General features: G+C 32.8%; 1 protein-coding gene across 3 annotated transcripts in view; it reads left to right on the forward strand.

The window, feature by feature from the left end:
* The first annotated feature begins 8,829 nt into the window (after positions 1 to 8,829).
* The window catches only part of LOC134243140 (putative uncharacterized protein DDB_G0293878), a 476,688-nt gene continuing 463,034 nt past the window's right edge, over positions 8,830 to 22,483 (forward strand). Inside the window, exons 1-2 of one of the 3 annotated variants that reach the window (XR_009986982.1) lie at positions 8,830 to 8,934; positions 17,766 to 19,546. Coding sequence is in view for 2 of the 3 variants with exons in the window: in XM_062725373.1 (XP_062581357.1) it covers positions 18,208 to 19,263 (1,056 nt within the window). In the remaining variant the exon portion in view is untranslated. Of the gene's footprint in view, positions 8,935 to 16,093; positions 16,154 to 17,765; positions 21,522 to 22,483 lie in introns of those variants that run through there. The other 2 variants (XM_062725373.1, XM_062725374.1) reach the window with 2 other exon arrangements.

Below are 22,483 nucleotides of genomic sequence, written 5' to 3' on the forward strand. Positions count from 1 at the left end.
TGAAAATCCGATAATGCCAAAACTTAATCAAATATTCATTTCGAATACAACTTGTATTATACTTCTAAATAAATCTGAATAAAGAAATGAAGATATCTAATTTAAAAAGTTCTGTACATGCATTTTTTAAAATACAAAATAAAATTGGATTAACAAAGCATTTAATTATCTAGATAGACCTTGATTTTTTTAAGCAGGTGGACGGCCCTTCCCAGAAAACAACACTTACGATCTTAATCCTAGTACAAAGACCTAGGAATAATCAGCAGGCCTAGAGGACTTACTGACTCGGATAAGGGGTCCTATTGTAACATTAATGCCGTCCAGTTACACGTTATATATCAAATTTATATATACCTATTAACCTTTAATCTTAAAAGAAAAATTAAGTTTTGTTGTAACAAGATTAATACTTTTTGATTATATATATCAGCTGTTGATCAGTTGACGTAGGCCTTTTATTGTAAAGATTCTTATTTAAATCATTTTAAAAGGAGTGTTTCATCATGTTTACATTACTAATAATTGCGATGTCCATTATTATTCTAAAGATTCTTTAATATTAAAAGATTTCAAAATCCCTGTTACATATATACACCTGGCAACTTGAGACCGAATACATACGATCTTTTCTTTTGGAAAGACACAGTTATGATACAGGCGATAGAGAAAGTTGAGTTAATTTGTATCAAGATGATCGGAATCATGAGGAGGCAGAGTTTGCAAACTATAAAAATATTTATGTTTTAACAAGGCAATGTTCAGTGCATAAGAAATTGATTGTATGTCAAGGTACATGTGACACTTCTATGTGAATTTGTTTCTCCCCACAGAAACGGACACACTATCTATAAACAAACGTTATCACTTACATCAAATAACTATCGTGTTCTAATATAGTCTTAAAATTATCACACTCAATGACTTCTCAATATTTTTGATAGGATATTAAAGACATGATAAATGCTAGTAAAAAAAAATCAAAATTAATTTTCTCCTTTCTTTAACAATTTTCATTTATTTTCACCAATTAAGCTGTAAAATATTATCTAATTAACAACGAAATCTGATACCCGAGTTCAACTGTGTGAGCTGAAAAAAGTGTACCAAGAACATATACTTTTCATATTCTATGCAAAGAATCGTATCATTTTCCTGGTATGATTAAGTAACATGTACCCACAAACTTTTGAGGCCCTTTGTAAATTATGATGTATGCATCCCCCTACGATTGTCAACTTCAAAAATTTTAAGGCAAAAAATGTTTCTAAACAGCTTAGATTACCACTTATTGAAAGAATAACATACTTAGAGAACTCGTAATACGATATCTGCGAACCATCGATGGAAGAATTACTTAGTAAGGGTAAGGTTTTCGGTGGAAATTAAATACACTTCTTTAATTATGTAAGGTTTAATTGCAAGACTTTTGACACAAAATTTAAATTCCATATAGTAAAGAAATTTCACAGAGAAAGGCAGAACTTTCGAAATGTAGTTTTCATAAGGATCAAAATAACTATTGCGTGCTCATTAGCTAAATTTTACGAAGAAAAATAAATTAATTTTTCCATTACCCCCACTGAAGAATTTAAAACATATATATGAAGAATATTCTTCAAAATATGCGTAGTTTATGCTAGGTGGGAATGTTGCCCCCATATACAGTTAGGCACACGTATGCGATGTATATAGTTAACATGTTGCGGTCTTTAAAGTAAACTAATTGATATTCAGAAAAACAAGCAAATAATGTCGGTAAATCGGATTAATTCCTTATAAACAAATAAATAGCAGGCATTAGAGATGTCGGTCATACTGTTCAATGTTTTGTTCGAATGTTTACAAACAAACCAGAAAAGGGAGAAGCCTGGGTGCAAAATATTAAGTTAAATAAAATTATGACAACCGGTCATGTATGGTAACCAAGCATGGTGTGTTGTATAGGCATGCCATCAACTATTATAATTTGTAAAGTGTATCTCGTGGTTTCTTAACTTAGCGATTGTGGATTTTCATGTACATTCTGAAATTTGTTTCATTTTTAAACACGAGACAATAAATAAAATACATATAAACAAAAATTGTTAATTTTATAATTTCAATAAATATTTTTAATTAAATCTGGTGAATATACAATTATTCATATTATATTTTCACAGCATGTGTCGTCCCGCTGCGGGCCACTTTTTTTTTTTTTTAAAGAAAATGAATAAATAAATAGTTTCCCCATAATAAAAAATATGTATTATGATTACCATGGTATAACAATGTTCTTTTGAATAACTACTGACTAAAGTGTGGAAAGTAACAATGTTCTTGTCTTATAGAGATACTTGTTACTAACAGTAACACCGAGATCTTGCATTTAATTTTCGTACCAATGACCCCCTCCCAAAACAAACTGAATTTAAATCATGACCTGGAATTTCAAAAATCATCTTTTTAATATTGAAACCATCTGACGATAGTTTTTCTTCTTAAATTTCACTAAGTGATATTATTTGAGAGGATGGGTTCGTGGCAACGAACTGTGTTGGTTACCGGTCTACTATTATCACACAAAATAGGGGTGTATAGTTATCAAAAATAATAATTATGTTACTCTTGTAAAGAGTACCTTGTTTTCATTTTGTAAACATTTATAATGGCTATTTGAGTTTATGACTCAGTCTACTTTATTTAGTGAATGAAATTCCATAACGTACTCAGTTTTAAGAGTTAAAGGGACTGGTTCTGGTCAACGGGAATTTTTCCTCTGTCTGTGTTTGGTTTATGTCATAGAAACTACCCAAATTAGCTAAATGACCACACCTGACCCGTCGAGGGGGAGGCCTAGCTAGGATTTACGGGTCATCATACTTCCCACAGACGAAACTGAAGTGATTTGTTTTGGTGATAATAATAGTTTATTTATTTCATCAGCAGTGTTTGAATTAAAAATAGTACTTATGAATGTAAAGAATTACCGGGCAAGATTATGAAATATACGGAAGCACTTATAATTGTCCTCTTTTATGACATTTTTTCCCATGCATATTTCCAGAACAATTTCATGAATCATTGGCTAAATAAAATATTTTAATGCCGGGTGTTTCGTGCAATATATGGGGTCATCATTGCTCATCAAAATACTGGACATTCCAGAATGATTCCAAATCACAAAAAAGGAGAGCAATTGCCGGGGGGGGGGGCTATCTGAGGTGCACATAGTGAACATGGCGATAGAATTTATCTTTGATGTAACATGCTTAGGAATAAATTGATCTGTTTATTTTGATTCCTTGTTTAGTATTTCACTACATTGAATTCGACATAATTTAAAAACCATTGGCTAAATTGGAAATAACACGCGGCGCACACGAGGTCTTACGTCCTTTTAGGGTATCAGATGGAGAGAGAAAATCCCAATCTCTCCTGTATTTATATCATCAGATCGTCCCATCAATTGTGAAAATGTTTTAGATTTTTTTTAAGATATTCACTTTTTTTCATAAAAGAAATTTTTTTATTGTAATTAATCATCATTAACTTTTCTTCTTTGGAGAAGGATCAATATCTACTTTTCATCTACTTTTCAAAATAATACAAAAGCCATCCATTTATATAACATGGAAATGCATTTAAAACACCATATACGATACTGCCTATGCATGTTACGCTCATGTTAAATCTAAATTTACAAATGTTTATTTTTAATTAACCAATCAATTTATAATTTACAGATGCTCACCTCGTGATTTTTCTTTAAGCTGAAGGAATTCGTATTTTTTCAACTTCAAAGCAAGGTTTGAAAATATTTTTTAAAAAGATTATAGTCAAAATCGCATTGTACATGTATGTCCATTTAACGATTTTATAAATTTTCTTTCCTCAAGTGCTTATAAAAACACGTCAACAACTTTCTAGATATATTTCAAAATTTAATTACAATGTTACTTACAATATGAGGATGTACATTAAATATGTTGTACAGAAAAACCATAAAAATGACTTTTAAAGACAAGTAATTAAGATTTTCATGCTAAGATATCAGGATATCATTTCAAAACTCAATGATGACCTTTCAGATGACAAACAGTTTGCTAAGATCAATTTAATAAATCTAAACAGAACATTGCGACCTTTATTTTATGAAAATGAATTGCAAACGTTAACCTTTAGCATTAACAAGGAGAGACCCAATTTCAGACCTTGGCAAATGACTTTGAAGAAAACACTTTAGGAATTGATTTTAAAATATTCCATGGAATACAAAAGGGACAGTAATAACACTTAAAATTATAGGATTTCTCCAAATATTGATGTCTTCTGATCGAAATGAAAATTTTACGATCGAAAAAAAAAATTGTTGCCTTTTTGAAAATAAAGATCAAACAGTTTCTAACAATGGTTCTTTAAACCCATCGAGCAATATATCTAACATCAGCATAAAATACATTTAGCTGAATAAAAAGATTCCTATTGTAGCCCAGGGCTTGAACAGACAGATGCCAAATTACTGGTCAATTTATTCATCCCCGAATCCTGTTTTCACTAATTTCGTTCGGTCATAAAGATAATTTTTATCCGGGTTACCAGGATTCTTCAAATTTCCCTTAATCTCCGAATCATTTACATTTTTCAGTTAAATTAAAATTCAAAACAAGGTCGGCGACTTTGTACCCAGTTGGCAAAATATTTAAAAATCGAGGATGATTTTTATTGGAGAACAGGAGACAGGAACGGTTTTAAATCTTCGTAAACATCCTGGTTTCTTTGTCACGTAGATTTAGAGCAGACAAAATGGAAAATTCACTTTCTTCCCACTTCGGAATGATGTTAATTGTCTTGAACTGTTAGTAAAGAAGAAATTATAGTTTCAGTGCCATACGTCAGCATTCATAATTCATTGCAGAGCTTTGTTCTAATCTCTAAGGAAATGTCTTTCATAGGCATGCTTGCTTTTGTCAATGTATGTATACAGTTTGTTGTCTTTGTGTGTTGAAATAAAATGAGACAGGAATCAATGAAAAGGTTCTATAGAGGAAGAGCGAGCTCATACTTAGTTATGGGAATTGTGTATTCTTTATGTACATGTTAATTAAACAAATATAAGCTTTGGAACTTTCCCGTATATAATGATTTTGACTATTAAGTAAATGCGAGTACAAATAGGCAAAGTTTGTTCTTGATGGACAAGTATTGGCAGGTTTTCTATAAAAGCCCCGAATGACCTCTTCATATATTAATGTTCATTGTGTTTTTTTACTTAGTGATAATATTCTGTTATAACCAATTATTATAGAACGGAAAATCGGAACCCATGTCTCACAAAATCTAAATTCCATTCACACAAATTTAACAATTGTATTGTTATTTAACATCTTTGAGAAAGGTAAACATATTAATTTTGTTGGAAGATTTCACACAAAGTCGCGAGGTTCAACCACTGTATATGACTTTTTATGTCCCTATTCTGATAGTTGTATGACATTATTCCAGCCATTCAATACTTAATTTTTGTAGATTTATACATTAAACATCGTTTAATGTAAATGTTCAGTTCGTATAAACATATACATGTAATAGAATTCACAAAAACTCTGTTAGCCTATTTCTGAGACAAATAAAAGTATCTTATTCCTTCATATGTGATTCTTATCAAATCCATTTTTCTACCTTTTTACTTCAGAACACTGGAGAATATTTTCAACATTCCCAGTAAATAAATCTAAAAAAAAAATTAGGATTATGTTACTTTCTTTAAGTTTAATCCTTGGAGTTCGAACAACTGAATATACGTCAATTATTTCATTTGATTTGCATTTCAATACTATACATGTATCTAATGTATCTAATAACAATGTTCTTGTATCAACGATCTTCACTGTAGGGAAAAACCTACATTGTTAAAAGTGAACAAGCTAGAAAAAATCCAGGCTTCCAAACTAGTTGGGGGTGATGGGGTGAGATTGAAGGGCTTTCTCCTACTGTTCAGTATATTGAGTGAATTTGCGTATGTTAAGCTGTTCAGCAACAGGGGGGAAAACAGCATTTAAATCAAATATAGCTAATTATATGTACCAGTATCAAAAATTCACTCTGTGCTGCAAAAGACAATTCTCAAAAAGGTTGGTGACAGGCCAGCCTCCTTCCCCCTCCCAACCACCCCCACCTTGAACGTACGTCAGGCCTGAATGATCGACGCGCAGAATTAAATTTTCATCCATCCCAATTTCGGACTTGTTTTGAATTCTTTGAACTCAGCATATTTACTCACTAAAAGTAAATTATGTACTTCCTTCTTTTTATAATGTCCATGACCAAGAAAAATTGAACTCTTAACTCTTTTTGTTATTTATTAAGTTTCACAATGATAAATTTGCAAATTTTACATCGTATATTTGATTGGGGTCATTTTCATGGCTTAGATACTTTGCTGTCGTTTTCCGTGTCAATGGGTACTCCGTGCGGACTTGATGAAATAACCGTCTATCATTTTAAAGCATTAGTCTATTGACTATCGCATATATTGAAGCCTTTTTCCATTGACCACCCTATTCAAGAGTGGTGCTTATTGACAAAATAGAAAAACACCTTTAGAAAATGTACTTTTGTTGAGAGACGAGTTCCTTTTCATCCATGCACTCTTATTCCACCAGATATTGTGTTTATGCTCTAAAACATCCCCTAGTTTTACCTTTAATGACAATGTTTAAAACGTTTACACTTAGATGAGGGACAAGAAACGGAAAACTGTTTGCCATCGTTTAGGTAAACACATTTTTTGAACCTTCATTAATTGCTCATTCGATTTAACTATATAAGCTAGAAGGTGTTCTTGTCAAACATGACGTCAAGTAGAACAATTAGACTTTGCAGATGTACTTTCAGGACTGTTAAATATTCAATGCATGTCGTTAGAGATCGCTGCACTTGAGACCCATTGGATATATTTGCTTTTCACTATTACATACTAACCCCTCAATGACTTTTCTCTTCAGAAACTTGGTACGCCCCAAAAGTTTGCTATTCTGCATTTTTCCCTCTCAATTTTTCTTGAATACTCACACTTAAAAAAATTAAGTTAATGATTGATTGATTGATTGTATATTGTTTAACGTCCCTCTCAAGAATTTTTCACTCATATGGAGACGTCACCGTTTGCCGGTGAAGGGCTTCAAATTTAGACTTATACTCGGCACTCAGGGCCATTGAGCAGTGAGGGTTCTTTATCGTGCCAGCGCCTACCGTGACACGGGACCTACGTTTTTAAGGTCATATCCGAAAGACCCGTGACTTTCACTTCTAGTGCCGAGCGCTTGGCGAAGGAACAGTCACTACCTATGTTTACGTCTTAGGTATGACGCGGCACCGCGAACGAGAATCGAACCCGGGCCTCCCGATCACGAAGCGAACGCTCTACCACAGTTAATGATGTTTTTACTTAAAATACATTCACCAGTGTGAATATTTCCATTTTTAAGGATAAATAATTTAAGATTTGTTAAGGAAATCCATATGAGGACACATCAACGATAATATGTCTTTGTAAAGCCAGTAAACCCCAAAAAGGCAAATTTTCTCTAAAATATTAATTAATAAAAGGCATACAAAAAGACGTAATTAATCGAATTTTCAAGAGTATGATTGATTGATTGTATGCTGTTTAATGTCCCTCTCGAGAATTTCTACTCTGACATATGGAGACACCACAACTTGCCGATGGAGAGCTGCAAATTTTGTGCTATACTTGGCACTTACGGTCATTGAGCAGTGAAGGATCTTTTTCGTGCCAGCACCTACTGCGACAAGGGACCTCGGTTTATACCGTTACGGTCTCATCCGAAGGACGGTTCTCCACGTCCAACAGTGGGATTCGAACCCGCGACGTAAGGACCAACTCCTTACTTTCGTTTGTGACTCGAGAGCAGACACTCTAGCAGGAGGATAAAATGTACTCATACTACCCATAGTCCTATAGCGTCTCCGCACATATTTGGTTTGGTACAAACGAACTCTGGCGGAAGTTTGAAAATGTACTCTCAACTATATGTAGGACCTTGGGTCTAACAACTGCGTCCCGCGGTGGAAACAGACGAATCGTTAATTTCTTTATGTCAAAGGGTTTGACTACCATGCATTTCTCTTTGTGGTAGATGTGGAGCAAATTTAGCTAATTTTCCCGATCTTAATCATTAATCACATTCTGTTCATATTTCATCAATTTTCACAAATTTCTTATCTGTTATAAATGCCAGCATCAATAAATTTTATTCACAATTTCAACGCACTCCCCGAAAATTTGAAAACTCGTTAAGTTTTTGTTGTGACGAGCACATATGAACACGCCAAAGCTCTATGCTTCATCTCCAGAGTCTAATTTGTGAGTTTTGATAACTTTAGTACTATATTTGGAGATTCGAAGGTTAGGTTTTATCTAATCCCAACATAGTATACTAAAATAGAATCTGATATATGTATACCGAAAACGAATATTTCTTGTAATGAAGGTTATTTTTGGCGCAGACGAAGGCAATATCTTAAGATAAAGCCTGTTTCAATTATGCTGCTCTAAAATTATGTACATACAATCTCATCGAAAATGCACGTATTGGGAATTCTGATCGTTCTAGGTATACAGGTATGCACGCATTTTAAGCGCGATCAACTAAGCCGGGTTATCAGTTCTCAGGGCAGGGAGAAATCTCTTTATTACATGTTTAAACTTCAGCAGTATGCTAATGCACTTTGTGATATGCTGATATCATTTCTCTCTTCACCATTTAAAATCAATAAATTGTGTTTTACCTGCATTAAAAACCGATCTCGTTACGTAATTGAGATAGAGACCAGGATGGAACTCTGATCTGTCTGCCGGTCCGTCGACTGATGTCTGATGTGTGGTGATTACAGAGAGGCTTTTGTCTTATTGCAGTGGATAATATTTTGGTAAGTTTGAGAGAAAATTATGCAATCCTGATTCTGATGCATATTATATTTATATGTTATGCGTGCTGTTATATTAGGAAAAGCTTTATCATAAAGAACCATTTAAAACCAGAATTTCGAAAGAATGTTGATTAGTTTGTCCGCAAGGATGCTTTGCAAATAGACTCGGAGAAACTTTATGAATAAGTGTCTTTAGAATATAAAAGTGATAATTATTACAAAAGGTTGTTTAAAAAATATTTTTATAAATTTTCGGTAGAGAAACTGTTAAATCATTTTTATAAGAGATGTTGATGTATCGCGAAAAAATATACAATTTGGTCGTGCAATCATGATTGTACTCTTCGACATCTTAGATGTACCATGTAAAATGCCATTCTGTGTACTAGTATTTCATTGTGTCATATTTGCAATGAAGAGGGCAGTGGAATAACAAATAAAAATGTTATCTAAATATATTCTAACATGTAAAAAGTATGTAGCGGGAGGTGACTAGAAGTTGTTAGAACAAGATATTCCACAATGAAATTGAATTTGTTTCATGCTGCTTTGCAAGTGTCTAGCGCTGTAAAACACACAAATACTTTTTTTAAATTTTAAATAAGAATTTTAAATAATAGAATTTTTCTTAAATAGTTAGGAATATTAGGAAGAAGTATTATCCATCATTATATATTCGCAATTGAAAATAATCAATGCGTGAATACGAAAAGAGGAATTCGTGTTTTAAATGAAGGTTCAGCAGACTCATTCAGAATTCAAAATTCAAAACACAAAGAGCCATCTGGTCTTTCGTTTACACTGTTTTTATTTATTTATTTGTTAGTTCGATAAACGTCCCTTTCGAGAATATTTCACTCATCTGGAAGCACTAACCCTTGACAGTGGAGGGCTGCGAATTTTAGATTTACATTTATACTTGACACTGAGGGCCATTGAGCAGTAAGTGATCGCTATTGCCTATTGCAATACCAAGCGCATCTTCTAGGGCCTTTCCGACAATCTCGGAAAGTTTCTCCACTTTTTGTAAAGGTCTGAGAAGTTGCAATTGTTGCGATGCGAAACCTCGGTATAAACAATCTCATTTGCAGGACGGGTCTCTATGTCACACTGTTGGATTCAAATACTGTGAAGTATAGGGATCAGCTCCTTACATCGCGACTCTAGAGCAAAAAGGCTCTATAAACACTAGATCTTCTCTTGCGAATATAGGCTTTCGTAAAATTGTGACTTGATTCAGTTGTTTGTTTTTAACGTCCTTTCGAGCATTTTCACTCCTATTAGACACCAACATTCACTTTTCGATGGAGGGCTCCAAATTTAGATCTTATTCAGCACTCAGGGCCTTTGATCAACGAGGGATTTTTTTTCATGCTAGTACCTACTGCGACTCGGACCTTTGTTAATACGGTCTCATCCGAATGAACGGTCTCCGTGCCCCGCATTTTGATTGGAACTCCGCCACTATTAAGCAAATGCTCTAACCTCAGCGCTACGCAAATACTCTAACCATTGCGCTACGCAAATACTCTAACCATGTCCTGCGCTACGCAACTGCTCTAACCACTGCGCTACGCAAATACTCTAACCCTGTCCTGCGCTACGCAAATGTTCTAACCACTGCGCTACGCAAATACTCTAACCATGTCCTGCGCTACGCAAATGCCCTAACCACTGCGCTACGCGGGTGACTCTATATTGAATTGTGAAGTTCGTTTAAATCATTTGTGTTGCTATATTAGGAATTAATAGATCTTGAGTCTGAATTGAAATTGCCAAGTTTTAAATATTTTAGAATTATTAAAGGTTCATATTCCTTATTTTTTTCCCTTATGTATTGCTATGGACCATTAGTTTTTTGCGTCTTGATAGCTCGACCCAGTGTTATGTATCATTCAGTTCCTTCCATATCAGTCGCGTCTAGCTGAGCAGAAAATTGTTATGTTTTTTTAAGATTAGACAGTTTTATTAAATATTTCTGGTTTTAAATCAATCGGGACATTACCTCACCGCGGGGGAGTTCTAAGTGCTTTGATGAAAACTTTTTAGCTGCTTGCAAGTTAAGACATCTTCATACGTGTGTGCAAATTTAAAAAAAAGGGTAAATGCTCTAAGTAATAAAATGTGCATATAAATTAAGATTTAAAATCAAATTAACTGTATTGTATCGTGTAATCTATTTGCATGTATCAGGAACTAAAAACTCTGTCAGCTGATCATCGGTTGTTCAACTCTTCGGTTTATTACTAGGAATATGATTGATCATGAATCTTTAACCGTGGCCTCCTTTTCAATGAATGTACAAATTTATTTTAGAAAGAAATTAAGAAATTTAAACCCCTACATATTTTTTTTCTACATTTATTATTTGAAATAAAAGAACACTAAAGAAGATGTTTAATGCATTTCTTTATGTTTGTTTTAAAAAAAATTCTCTCTATATAATGATTGTCTGTCGGTTAACGTCACATTTTTTCTTTATACCATTTAATTTATCAAATTTGTTAAAAATGTTAATTTTCATCTCATTTGTCTTTAATATGCTTTAATTCTAGATATTAAAATGAGTTTAAACGAGTGAATTTTGATATACAAAGATCATCACAAATTTTTAAGAAATGTTTTAAATTTGATTAAACTTTAACACAAGACTTTAGACTTTGCTTTCAAAAAAGCATTAATAATAATAATTATTAATTATTATTAATAATATTAATAATTCAAAGTACATGTAGTTCATGTAGTTCTTTTTTTTTTTCCTTCTTTGGCTTCTTCAGCACATTATTTAGAGATGTTAAAAAGTTTCGTATCTTGCAACGAAGACTCGTTTCAAAAAATTACATTTAAGCCCCTTTCTTCTGTATGAACATTTTTCATAATCACTCAAATAAATTACATAAAGAAGTAGTATCTAGAGCATTGAATAAATTGCTTAAAGAAATAGTATCTTAGAGCATTGTTTGGTTTTTTTTCTTTGTTCTATAGTTGTGTATTCGTATATGGTCACCACCGATTTAAAATAATGGCTTTGTGAAATCATACATAATTATTTCTGCAAGAAGTAAAAAATTATGTAAGAGTTCAAACAATATTAAGGTAAATACTCAGTAGTTTAAACTCTATGCCTATAGTAAACAACTCACGTGAACATTAGTGGTTTATGGCTAAATATTACGTTGTCTTGTATCTAAAAACTGTCACTATATACATATGTAGTTTTTTTTTAGTTTTGTTAGTGTTCCTTCACTTAGCTTTATGTAAATGTCCATATATCCATCTCGGGTATTGTTATGTTAAACAACATGACTTTATAATTAAAATATAAACGGAAAGTGTTGTTTTACTTCGTTTTTCTCACATTTTGTGCACATTGGGATGTTGGTGAAGTTTTTCTTCCTTTGTTACTTCATTAAATTTTACTTTCATATGAGTGAAATAATTTTTAATGAAATGCAAACTACAGCATTCCATCTATCAACCTTTTTTTATTATCACTGTCCTCCATTCTGTGAAATTTCTTACTTTTGTGACAAAATCTTACCGAGGTTAGGATAAACCTAGATATTTTTTCTTAGTGAAATGTAGTTAACTCAACTCTTATTTTTTCATTTTATTAATAGCTGGGATCCTGGGGAGGAATGAATTTTAAAAGTCGTATCTGGTTGTGACAGAAGTTTTTTTTTAAATCAACACATACACTAACATCTAAAGCAATCTTTATTTTATAGTATGATAGAATAATAATTTTTTTAAATGGGTAGGGGTATTTTCAAAGAGTAAAAAATAAATCAAAGTAATATTGAAAAAACTTTTTACTACTAATTTTAAAATTGTCTCAAAATCCCCAACACAGGTAAAGTTTGATATCTGGGTATTTCACTGTGTATTAAATCACTTCCTGTGTATAGGGATTAGGAGACAGATGGCCACAGGTAGACTGCTAGCCCCTAAGGCATTCACACCTGTGTACAAAATAAGCCCCTCCCTCACCTGGAATTTACCACCCGGTAAAAAATCTCTGCCTTTAACACTGTTTCTTTGTTTTTGTTTTGTTTCATGTAATAGTTTCGTTGAGAGTTTTTCCCCATCGGTTTAGACTTAAATATTGGCTAATCGGGAAACAAAAAACATTTATTTACACGTATATATCTACCTGCAGAACTGTAGCGTTATCTAATTTAGTCTTTGACTATAACGCTACAGATCCTGCAATGAAAAAAAAATGTCCGTTTTACGGCGCAAGATTTTTTGCGCATTGTTTTTGAGAATTTCTTCACTTTCCAACACGTGCATATATTTGATTATAGAACTGCGGTTATACAACTGTATATTTCTTAATTTTCTGTATTCAGACTGAATGTGCCGCAAGACAAAAGAAAAAAGAATTCTATGTGTAATGTCAACATATTGCAGAATAAGTTCAGACTAAGCCGTGGTTTACCAATAGAAAAAGAATTAATGATATAAGGAAATCAACACCCACTTTATACTTGAATGACTTTGAATAATTATGCATAATTATTTCACAATCAGAATAAATATGATAAGCAAGATAAGGTGAATAAATTAATCAATATTATTTAAATAATTATATTATATATACATATGTACAATGTTGATAGGTATGTACGAGGATGGATACCAAAGTATATGATACATATGCCGGTGAATTATATATATATCACCTAACTAGCAAAGCATACTATAGTGGTTGGTAAATATGCCGTTATATCCACGTAACTCCATACTAGCACCATTACTTGATAAATATCCTATAATATAAATTGTAATTTTAAAGGAATAATTGTTCTTTTTTGTTTCATGATGTGATCAATCGAGTTGATTGCGTGATATTAACATTTTGGTGTTTTTTTTTATTTTCATGCATCGATTGATGATCGTCATAAAGTAAAAAAATCTGACATTTATTCCTTACATTTACATGCCCTTGATTCCGCAAATCACGTGCTACAAGCCCCGCTTTTGTCTCTTTTTGTGCACGTGATTTTAATCGATGAACCAGTAGATTTATTTATTATAGAAATAAAGTATTTTTACTCTATTTTTGTAATTTCATCTCGGACAAAGACATCGGAAATGTAAGAAATATATTATATATATAGTATATGTTAACTCAGATGATGATTTTTTTTTTATTATTATTTATTAGCTGCAGATCTGTAGCTCTCCGAAAAAAATTATTGATCTTCGAAAAAAATTATGAGGATCAGTGAAAAAACTGTATAATCCTTGATTATTTCTCATGTTTTTAAAGATGATGATTTTTTTTTATGATATTGCAATCATACAGCTTAATTATACTGCCATCTTCATAAGCAACATGAATCTTTATGAAATAAGTCAATGTACAATATATATATTAATTATAAAAGAATTTTTAAATGTAATGAATGATTTGAAAACAAAACATTCGTTAGCCCTTACGTTTCCGTATATATATAATTCAATTTCTACAGTTGAATTTCCAACAAAATATTAAATAATTAGGTAATGGAAAAGCAGAAGATAAATATAAAAAAAAATAACAAAAAGGGGCTTTTATCAGGGAATGAGCCTAAAATCAGAAACTACACGAATAATGTAAATACAAGAATCCAATATGATGCACCATACAAAATATTAAGGAACTTTGTAATCTTGGAAAATAAATATTTATATCAAGCTTCCGTTAGAAGAAAGAATTAATTGTATTTTTTTTTAGTGTTTCATAAATGTAATTACATATGCCGGTTAAAACACATCCTACATGTTTAATTGCTATTTATTTATTATGCTCACTCTCATATTGTTATATATTATTGTACACATGTTTATTTATTGTTACATGTAATCTGATGTGTCGTATGACGCAAAGAAATAAAGAACTTGAACTTCAACTTGGACCATGCCTATCCCCGTTTCCAATTAGTCCGATTCTAGCTAAGTCACTTGAGGACGCTTACCCATTCAAAAGACAACGGACAGAAAAAGTCGCCGATGGCAATAATTTTTTTTAAATAAGGATTTATTATCGAAAACCCAAGTCTCCATTACAATAATCAAAACTGAATATGATAGTGATTATTTTACGACGATTCTTGCACAGATCCTCAATGGATATTAGTCTTTTTTATGTGAGAAAGCATACACAGATAAGGTTAAATAATGATAGCAGGGCTTTAATAACGATTCTATACAGGATGGAGCTACCAATGATTATCTTTAATTGAACTTGGTCCGCGTTCTGTCTGTTGTCACTTCCGGCTGAACATCCTGTTACCCAGTAAGATAAAGTTACAGGTCACTTTAATTTCATCGGCGTATCATAAAAAAATACTTCCTTTGCACAGTAACGTGTAAGTTTTCAAGGAACATGAAATAAAGCATTGTTGGTTTAAAACAAAGATCTGAGAAGAAAAAAAATATCTATATAAAAGAAAAACTAAAAACAGAAATTTTCATTCCCGGAATCTACATGTATTAGATTTTGAACAGAAGAGTTACATTGTAATTAGGTCTTTACCCAGATGTTAATAATGTATGAATATATATCTACTTAATGAGAAAAGAAACTTCATTTTCTCATCGAAATTAATTTTCTTTTTTTCTCTCCATCTTGTTGCATCTACAATCAACACCTCGTCTCGATGGGTGCCCTGAGACAATATCTAATGAGATACTATTGATTAGAGGGGAAGAAAAATAATTAGTTACGAATTGTGTTCTACATTTTCTGAAAGTTTGCAAAATAATATCTGGTAAAGGAAAGGAGAAAGATTGCATGCCTTATTGTGCTTTTCCAATGAAATAGTCTCATCGCGTTTTCTTTATGGGAAAGCAGTGGAATTGTCTTGATTTCCAGTATCTCAGACATTCTACCTTGACCCCGTATACACCCGGTCTCTCTCTCTTGCTAAGCTTTTTTGGTAATCAATCAAGGCACTTGCACGCTAAAACGATAAAATACACACTGATAACTGATTGCTATAAAACCCAGTGACTTTCAAGTTTTCCCACCATAAGCTGTTTAGTCATTTCAGTTCAGATCGCAAAAGTCTTTGTATATTAGTAAAACTGCACTAGGATCTGCTTGAGTACTTGTAACATTAGTTTGGTTAGCAAGTGGACATTTTAAAGTTTTATATTTTCCCTTGAGCTTTTGTATTTGGGATTAAATGCAAAAATTGCCATAAATTTGAAACCTTTCGTCTCTTGAGGGGTGAGTATACGTATAAATTTTCTCTCTTTATTGGCAATCCGAAGAGTTCTGAGTTTCTTTTGTACCTGTGTACCTTATGGTATACTGTGTAGATTTTTAAAACTATTCAAATATTAAGGTGGTGGAATTTCTTAGAAACTCTGGATCATGTTCGAGCGTAAATCTATATAGCGGTTGATTCTTAAGCAATTTTTTTTATCTCTTGCTTCAGCTAAATATAATTACATATATCATTTAAAGCGTTTTTATAAAGTACATACATGTAAAGTGGACTTTAAAGTTGTGAAAACTCATTTGATTAAACATATCTACTAATAATTATACTGTCATTGAATGCAATCAGTTTTAATAAAATACTGAAAGTGTTTGTCGAAGATCTTAGCGGTTAATATTTATCGTGGTATTTGTTATAAATTAAGAATGGGAAAATATTTAATAATTTGTTTTAAAATTTCTCTTAATTCTCCTTTTCAGTAGAAATTTGTTATTAAGATTGTTTTCTTTGTCTTCACTTTTCTCTGAGGTGGCAATTAAAACCTTAACGTAAGGATAGGAATGTTGGAAAGTAACACTTAGTCTGGTAGAATTTGGATCGTATTTCACCGGGACTCAACTTAAATCAGTCTTAAGTAAAAATAGACTGTAGAATGAGATAAGTCTGAATACCTTGTTTTATATGTATAAAGACCAATACATAAATCTACAAGTGCTGTGTCAATATTGGTTCAATGACGCGGCTCTTAAAGGTTTCACTGAGACATTTTAAGTTCATGCCAGTGGTCTCACATAGATAAAGTATAAACTACAGGTAATAAATCTCAGGAAAGGCTCCAAAAAGTAAGTAATTCTAAAGCGTTATTGTGAACATTCGCTTACAATTCCTGTATATGTTTGTATCGGAAAATACTATTTCCGGTACGATGTACAGGTCAGATGTGGGTACAGATGTTTTAAATGAGTACGAGTCAATATAGGCAAAACTCGGTTTTGCAGAGAAAAAAATGCTGTGTTAATTTCATTTTAATCGCAGGAAAGCATTAAATTATTCTTTTAGTTAAAAATTATAAAGGGGAGGATAATGTTCTTATCAAATTGGAACTCTCATTCGGAAGGAGATAAATGCATCCGCTATCTGCAGCTACTCCAAGTGGGGGACCTTGACAAAATAAGACACAGAATTGATTCTGTCAAAGCAAATAGTTTCAACTAATACCTCCCGTCTCTTCTAAAGCCCCGAGTTTCTGGTTCCAAGAAATGAAAGTCCTACTAAGGAATTCTTTTAAAAAACATCCTGATATTTTTCGTGTTACATAATTATATCATTCTACATCGTCTGCTTGAAATTTTACAAAATGAATAATGAAGTTTTATTTTATTTAGAGTAATTGATAAAAATGTTTTCATCTGCTAGATAAATTGATGGAACTTTTTATTTAATTTGAAGTTAAAACTTAAAAAGGGGGGGGGGGGGGATAAGAACCAAATTAAATTATCAATGATAATATTAATTGGTAGCTATATCAAAAGATTAATTGATGCATCTAAATGTCCTTTATCATAAAATTAGAACCTGATAATTTTTATCGAAACTTCCATTATATTTCTATTTCAGATATTCGAAGTTTTCAGCAGTCATTGACATTTGATTAAAGCGAAAAAGAGGGCTGTAGTCTGGAAATTGAGCGGAAAATATTGAAATTTGGATCAAAGACAGTTAAAAGTCAGCGGGAAGTTTGGAGGATCAATAAACTTTGTGTATTGGATAAACACTGGTTCTATACACGGTAGCAGAACCCGCCTTCCTTGGCGGTAAAACATTTTGTCCTTGACCGAGCTTGGCCACACGCTAATTCCACGTCACAGTGCATGTTCAAGGTCTGACGGACTCCATAGCCCTCTCTTATCAATAGCCGATCATTTAAAGTATAATAGCTCACACAGACCTACTGAATAGAATAGGAATGAATTTAAATGGTCTACCTGTGCAGATATGATACCTTGAATAGATTATCATAATAAACTCTTTATTACATACCCACGCATGCGCCCGTAAGATGAAATCGGAATCCAATCCAATGACGCGAAATAATCGTTTTGAGTCAGTATTGAAAATACCGGCTAACGGCAAGGAAGGGAGATTTAACTCGAGACCGACGACAACATTTAATTTCCGTCGAAGAACAAGTGTGACTTTCGATATTGGATCAATAAAAGAAATTGAATTTAGCAATGAAAACTCTTATCACGAAAAAAAGAACAGTGACACTCATTTAAGGAGGATGAGCGCTCCCGAATTGCCGCCAATACAAGATAGAGCCCGGAACTCCCCCCTCGCAGCATACCACAGCAGTCGTTACATTCGGAGTAGAAGCAGCAAGCCAAGTACTAACGCTAGTGACAGTTCCCACAGACAGCGCTTCACAAAGTCACCTTTCAGTCAGGAATCGTCTGAATCCGCCAATAGTAATGGCAAAAAGCTGACCAACGGATTTATTCAGAGATCAAAGACGTGGGTTCCGTCGGAAGAGACCAATACTTCATCAACTGTGAGTACTTTGAAATTAGAGTCCATAGATAATAAAAAAGGGAAAATGAGCACACCAAGGTCCGTCAAAAACGGATACCGTACCCGGTTATCTTCCAAGGACAATTCCATTTCTAGTGGAAACAACAATACTGCACAGCTAAAGAAGAAAAGCCTTACGCACTGTCAAAGTGAACCTAAGATTTCCCCCATTTCCGACTACACAACGAACCGACAAAAAACGACTATGCGGCAAAAATCACGAACAAACAATTCTGTGAACAATAAGGTACTTTCTATAGATAAAACAGACAATTTAACCAAAAACAGATACAACAGTGGTACTGTCAATGGTATGAGGCGGTACAGTTCAACCATCCAGCTGATACCGCAAAAACATGTCAATTACGATGACTTTGAAGACGACTCGGGTGAGGATTCAGATAAAGATCACATGATCATCAATTGGCTAATCGGAGTGGACAACGAAGATCCGGAAGACGTTCCTGAACCTGAAATTGAATATCCGGAAGAACCCCCTCAGACAGACACTGCTTTACACATAGTGTATAACGGAGACTCATGATGACAGTCCCAGCTTCCTACACAGGAAGTCTGCTTCAAAATGTGACATTTAGAACCACGAACGGTAGTCCGAAAGGCTCTGGAGTGTTGCCGGGGTTGAAGAAGCATTATCTGTGATATGATACTGTGATTGGTTCATGGGTTTATATGGTGCTTTGTATTGAAGAGTATAATGGATGAAGATTTCGCTTGTGCAATATATTTGTATGGGAGACATTTGGTCCGTTGTGGAATCGTACATAATACTTCTTTAGTATCTATTCTCATTTGAAATGGTTTAACTGGTGAAATGGTTGACTTGTGCAAAGATGAAATGTCACTCCATCTATCCAAGTTTTTTGATTTCGATTTTCGGTATCTAGTATTTCTTTGGATAGCTGTGGATATAGAAGTACATTGACATTTATGCGACAAAAGTCTGTTTTTACAAGCTGGGACTATTTAAATGTAAATTTACCGACTGTGTTACCTAGATTTAAGCTAAATATTTTAACTTTAAAAGTAAACTGTGAGATAGTATTTGTATTGAAACTAATAACAGTCAAGGGATTTTTTGATAAAGAGTATGTTGAAAATATGGAACGACTTACGTTCTTTTAGAAATTTAATTCTTGTCAGATTTGCAAGTTATTGTAAGAATTTTTAAGATTGGTATTTATTTTTACTGCTCTAAAGTACAAATTTATTTTTTCAAAGTTTAAAATCAAAGTTGATTAGTGGCCATTTTTAAAAGACAATAAAACCTCAGCGTGAATGCTGTGACCTACCAGGGGGTAATTAAAACGATTCATTCAAAACTAATTAGTGGACACATTGTTGCCTATTAAATCTTTTGTCCATATTCCTAGTCTGTCAGTCGACAGATTTCTTCATGCATAAATCGCCCAGTAAGCTTATTATATTTAATCCTAGCTAATAAAATCTTTGAATTCTGGAAACAACTTTCTTTGGAAATCAAACGAAAATCTGCTCAATTGTATGACCATTTGTTCTTGAGAGTATTAAGATCAGGGTTTTCCAAAATTCAGCGCACGTCAGTATAACACTTAAACATTAGAGAACGGTAAATTTCCATAAGAAGGTATTACACGTGTACGTAATGGAGTTCACAAACTCTAAATTCTTTGGTCATTCCTTTAAAGTGTTGTTCTTACATTCCAGTTCTTGACATTCAAATCTCTGCAATTTTTAAAACAAAGAAAAACAAATTGAAACCTTCCTAATTTCTCAAATGTCTGCATAATATTAAAAGTAATCCTTGTATATAATACTTCCATCCCATATGTTCCCTGTTTAACAGGGTTAGAAAATCCCATTTTCCTCCTGAATGATATATGTGTGAATTTTTGTGTAATTTATTAATAATATTTAATTATTGTTCTGTATACAGTTTCTGTATATGTATTATTCCACCGTGCCAATTTATTTTTATCTGCTTGCATTTACAATTTTATTTAAGGAAAGTATTTATCAGTTGAAATCCTTTACTGCTTTAATTAATTAATTTTGGCTTCTATCTAGTTTAGATTTCTTTGAGTTTTAGTGAAAACTATCAATTCTTTCTGCATTTTGCGACCAGCAAAATGTAAATACTTATATATATATATATGCATTCCTCTATTTCGGTAAATAACAACTTCTAATTCACAAATCACGACCCGTAAAGACTGCGGAGAAATAGAACTAAATCACTACAACCCTTCCTTTAGTTATGTTTGAGTCTATCAATTATATATTAGCTAATTAACCAAAAGACGGTGGGAAAATATTTTCCCCTTAATGAAAACAACGTCCCTTAAATCTAGTCTTGTTTTATTAATTCTGTCTTGCCTGATCTCGGCTGGCCGAGGATTTCTGGGAACTTTTTCCCCTTACTTTCCTTACTTTTTTAACTTCAAGAATACATTTATAGATCTCCGCAACGAAAGCTAAATTAAGTTTATTAAAAAAAAACATTTTTTTTAGATTATTAAAGGTTTATTTTTCCTATTTAAATAATTAAACGTTGGTTTTCTTGCTTTTTTACATCAGTGTTTGTCAATCATTAAAACGTTTGATTGGATTACTACATGGTACGTTATTTATGTTCCATAATTACCGTATTACACTGTGAATAAATGAATTTAAATGCCTTGAATGCTATCTGATGGAAAGCATCAGTAAAAATGTGAAGTTGGCTTCTTTGTACTGTATGAATTGTATTTCTGTAAACTTAAAACACTCAAAGAGAAAATAAAAACATGAAAACCCTGTACACAAGTACGTCATCATTTGGTCTTTTTAAAAAGTATTTATTATTGAAAGTCTCTGGTTCAACGACTGGGTAAAATCTGCTAAGTCACGGGCTCGATATTTGTAAACAACGAATACAGTTTGAATTAAAATGTTAAATCGAGCCCAGAGTTTTGACAGCAATTTTACAACCCTTGAATACACTTTTCACTTGGTGCTGAATTGGATATTTCTGCCTGATTGTGCGCCTCGTAAAAGAAGCAAGAATTGAAATACCAAGAGGCATTGGTGAAAAAAGGATCATAGTACAAAATAACAAGTTTGCTTTCTTCCATGCATATGATAATTTTGATAACGCTACAACTTCACCTTACATTTTATTGTAAAAAGAAATATAAGAAAAATATTCTAAGATATTATCTGTATTTTAGAGAGAAACAAAAACTACTTTTTTCTGAAAATGGGATGTCGATTTCAAGACGACTAGCCCCGGTCATACAATCACAACTTGCACTAAAACGTGGGTATCAATGGTGTAATAGGCACGTATACATGTGGCACATGAATCTGTTGGGGGCATGCACCCTTCTTTTTTCCAAATTCACATTTGAAAATTTTCATTGAGATAGGCTGGTTGCCCCCTCTTACTTTTTGTTGTATCATGGTAATCTCTAATGAAAGGAGGTTGAAACACCCAACTCCCTATCCCCCCAATGCACCCCATGAAAAAGAAATTTGAGTTTAGCCTATTTTCCCTTTTTTCTTTCACCCCAGTTACTTTTTCAGGTAAGTTTTCTTTTTTCCTATCTGAAAACGATACTATGTGCCAAAATAAGATGTTTATATAGAAAGAGTTATAAAATGAAATGGCAAAAACATAGCAACAATTTAAAATGATGTTTGCATAATGTCTTTTTTAGGTACACATTTAAATGAGAAGCGATTTACATAGAACTGTCACATGGATAGTGTATGTACAGAGGAGGCAA

The sequence above is a fragment of the Saccostrea cucullata genome, unplaced genomic scaffold (genome assembly GCF_032062105.1).
Source record: "Saccostrea cucullata isolate Sc308-1 unplaced genomic scaffold, CSIRO_AGI_Scuc_v1 ctg161, whole genome shotgun sequence".
Taxonomy (NCBI): Eukaryota; Metazoa; Mollusca; class Bivalvia; order Ostreida; family Ostreidae; genus Saccostrea; species Saccostrea cuccullata.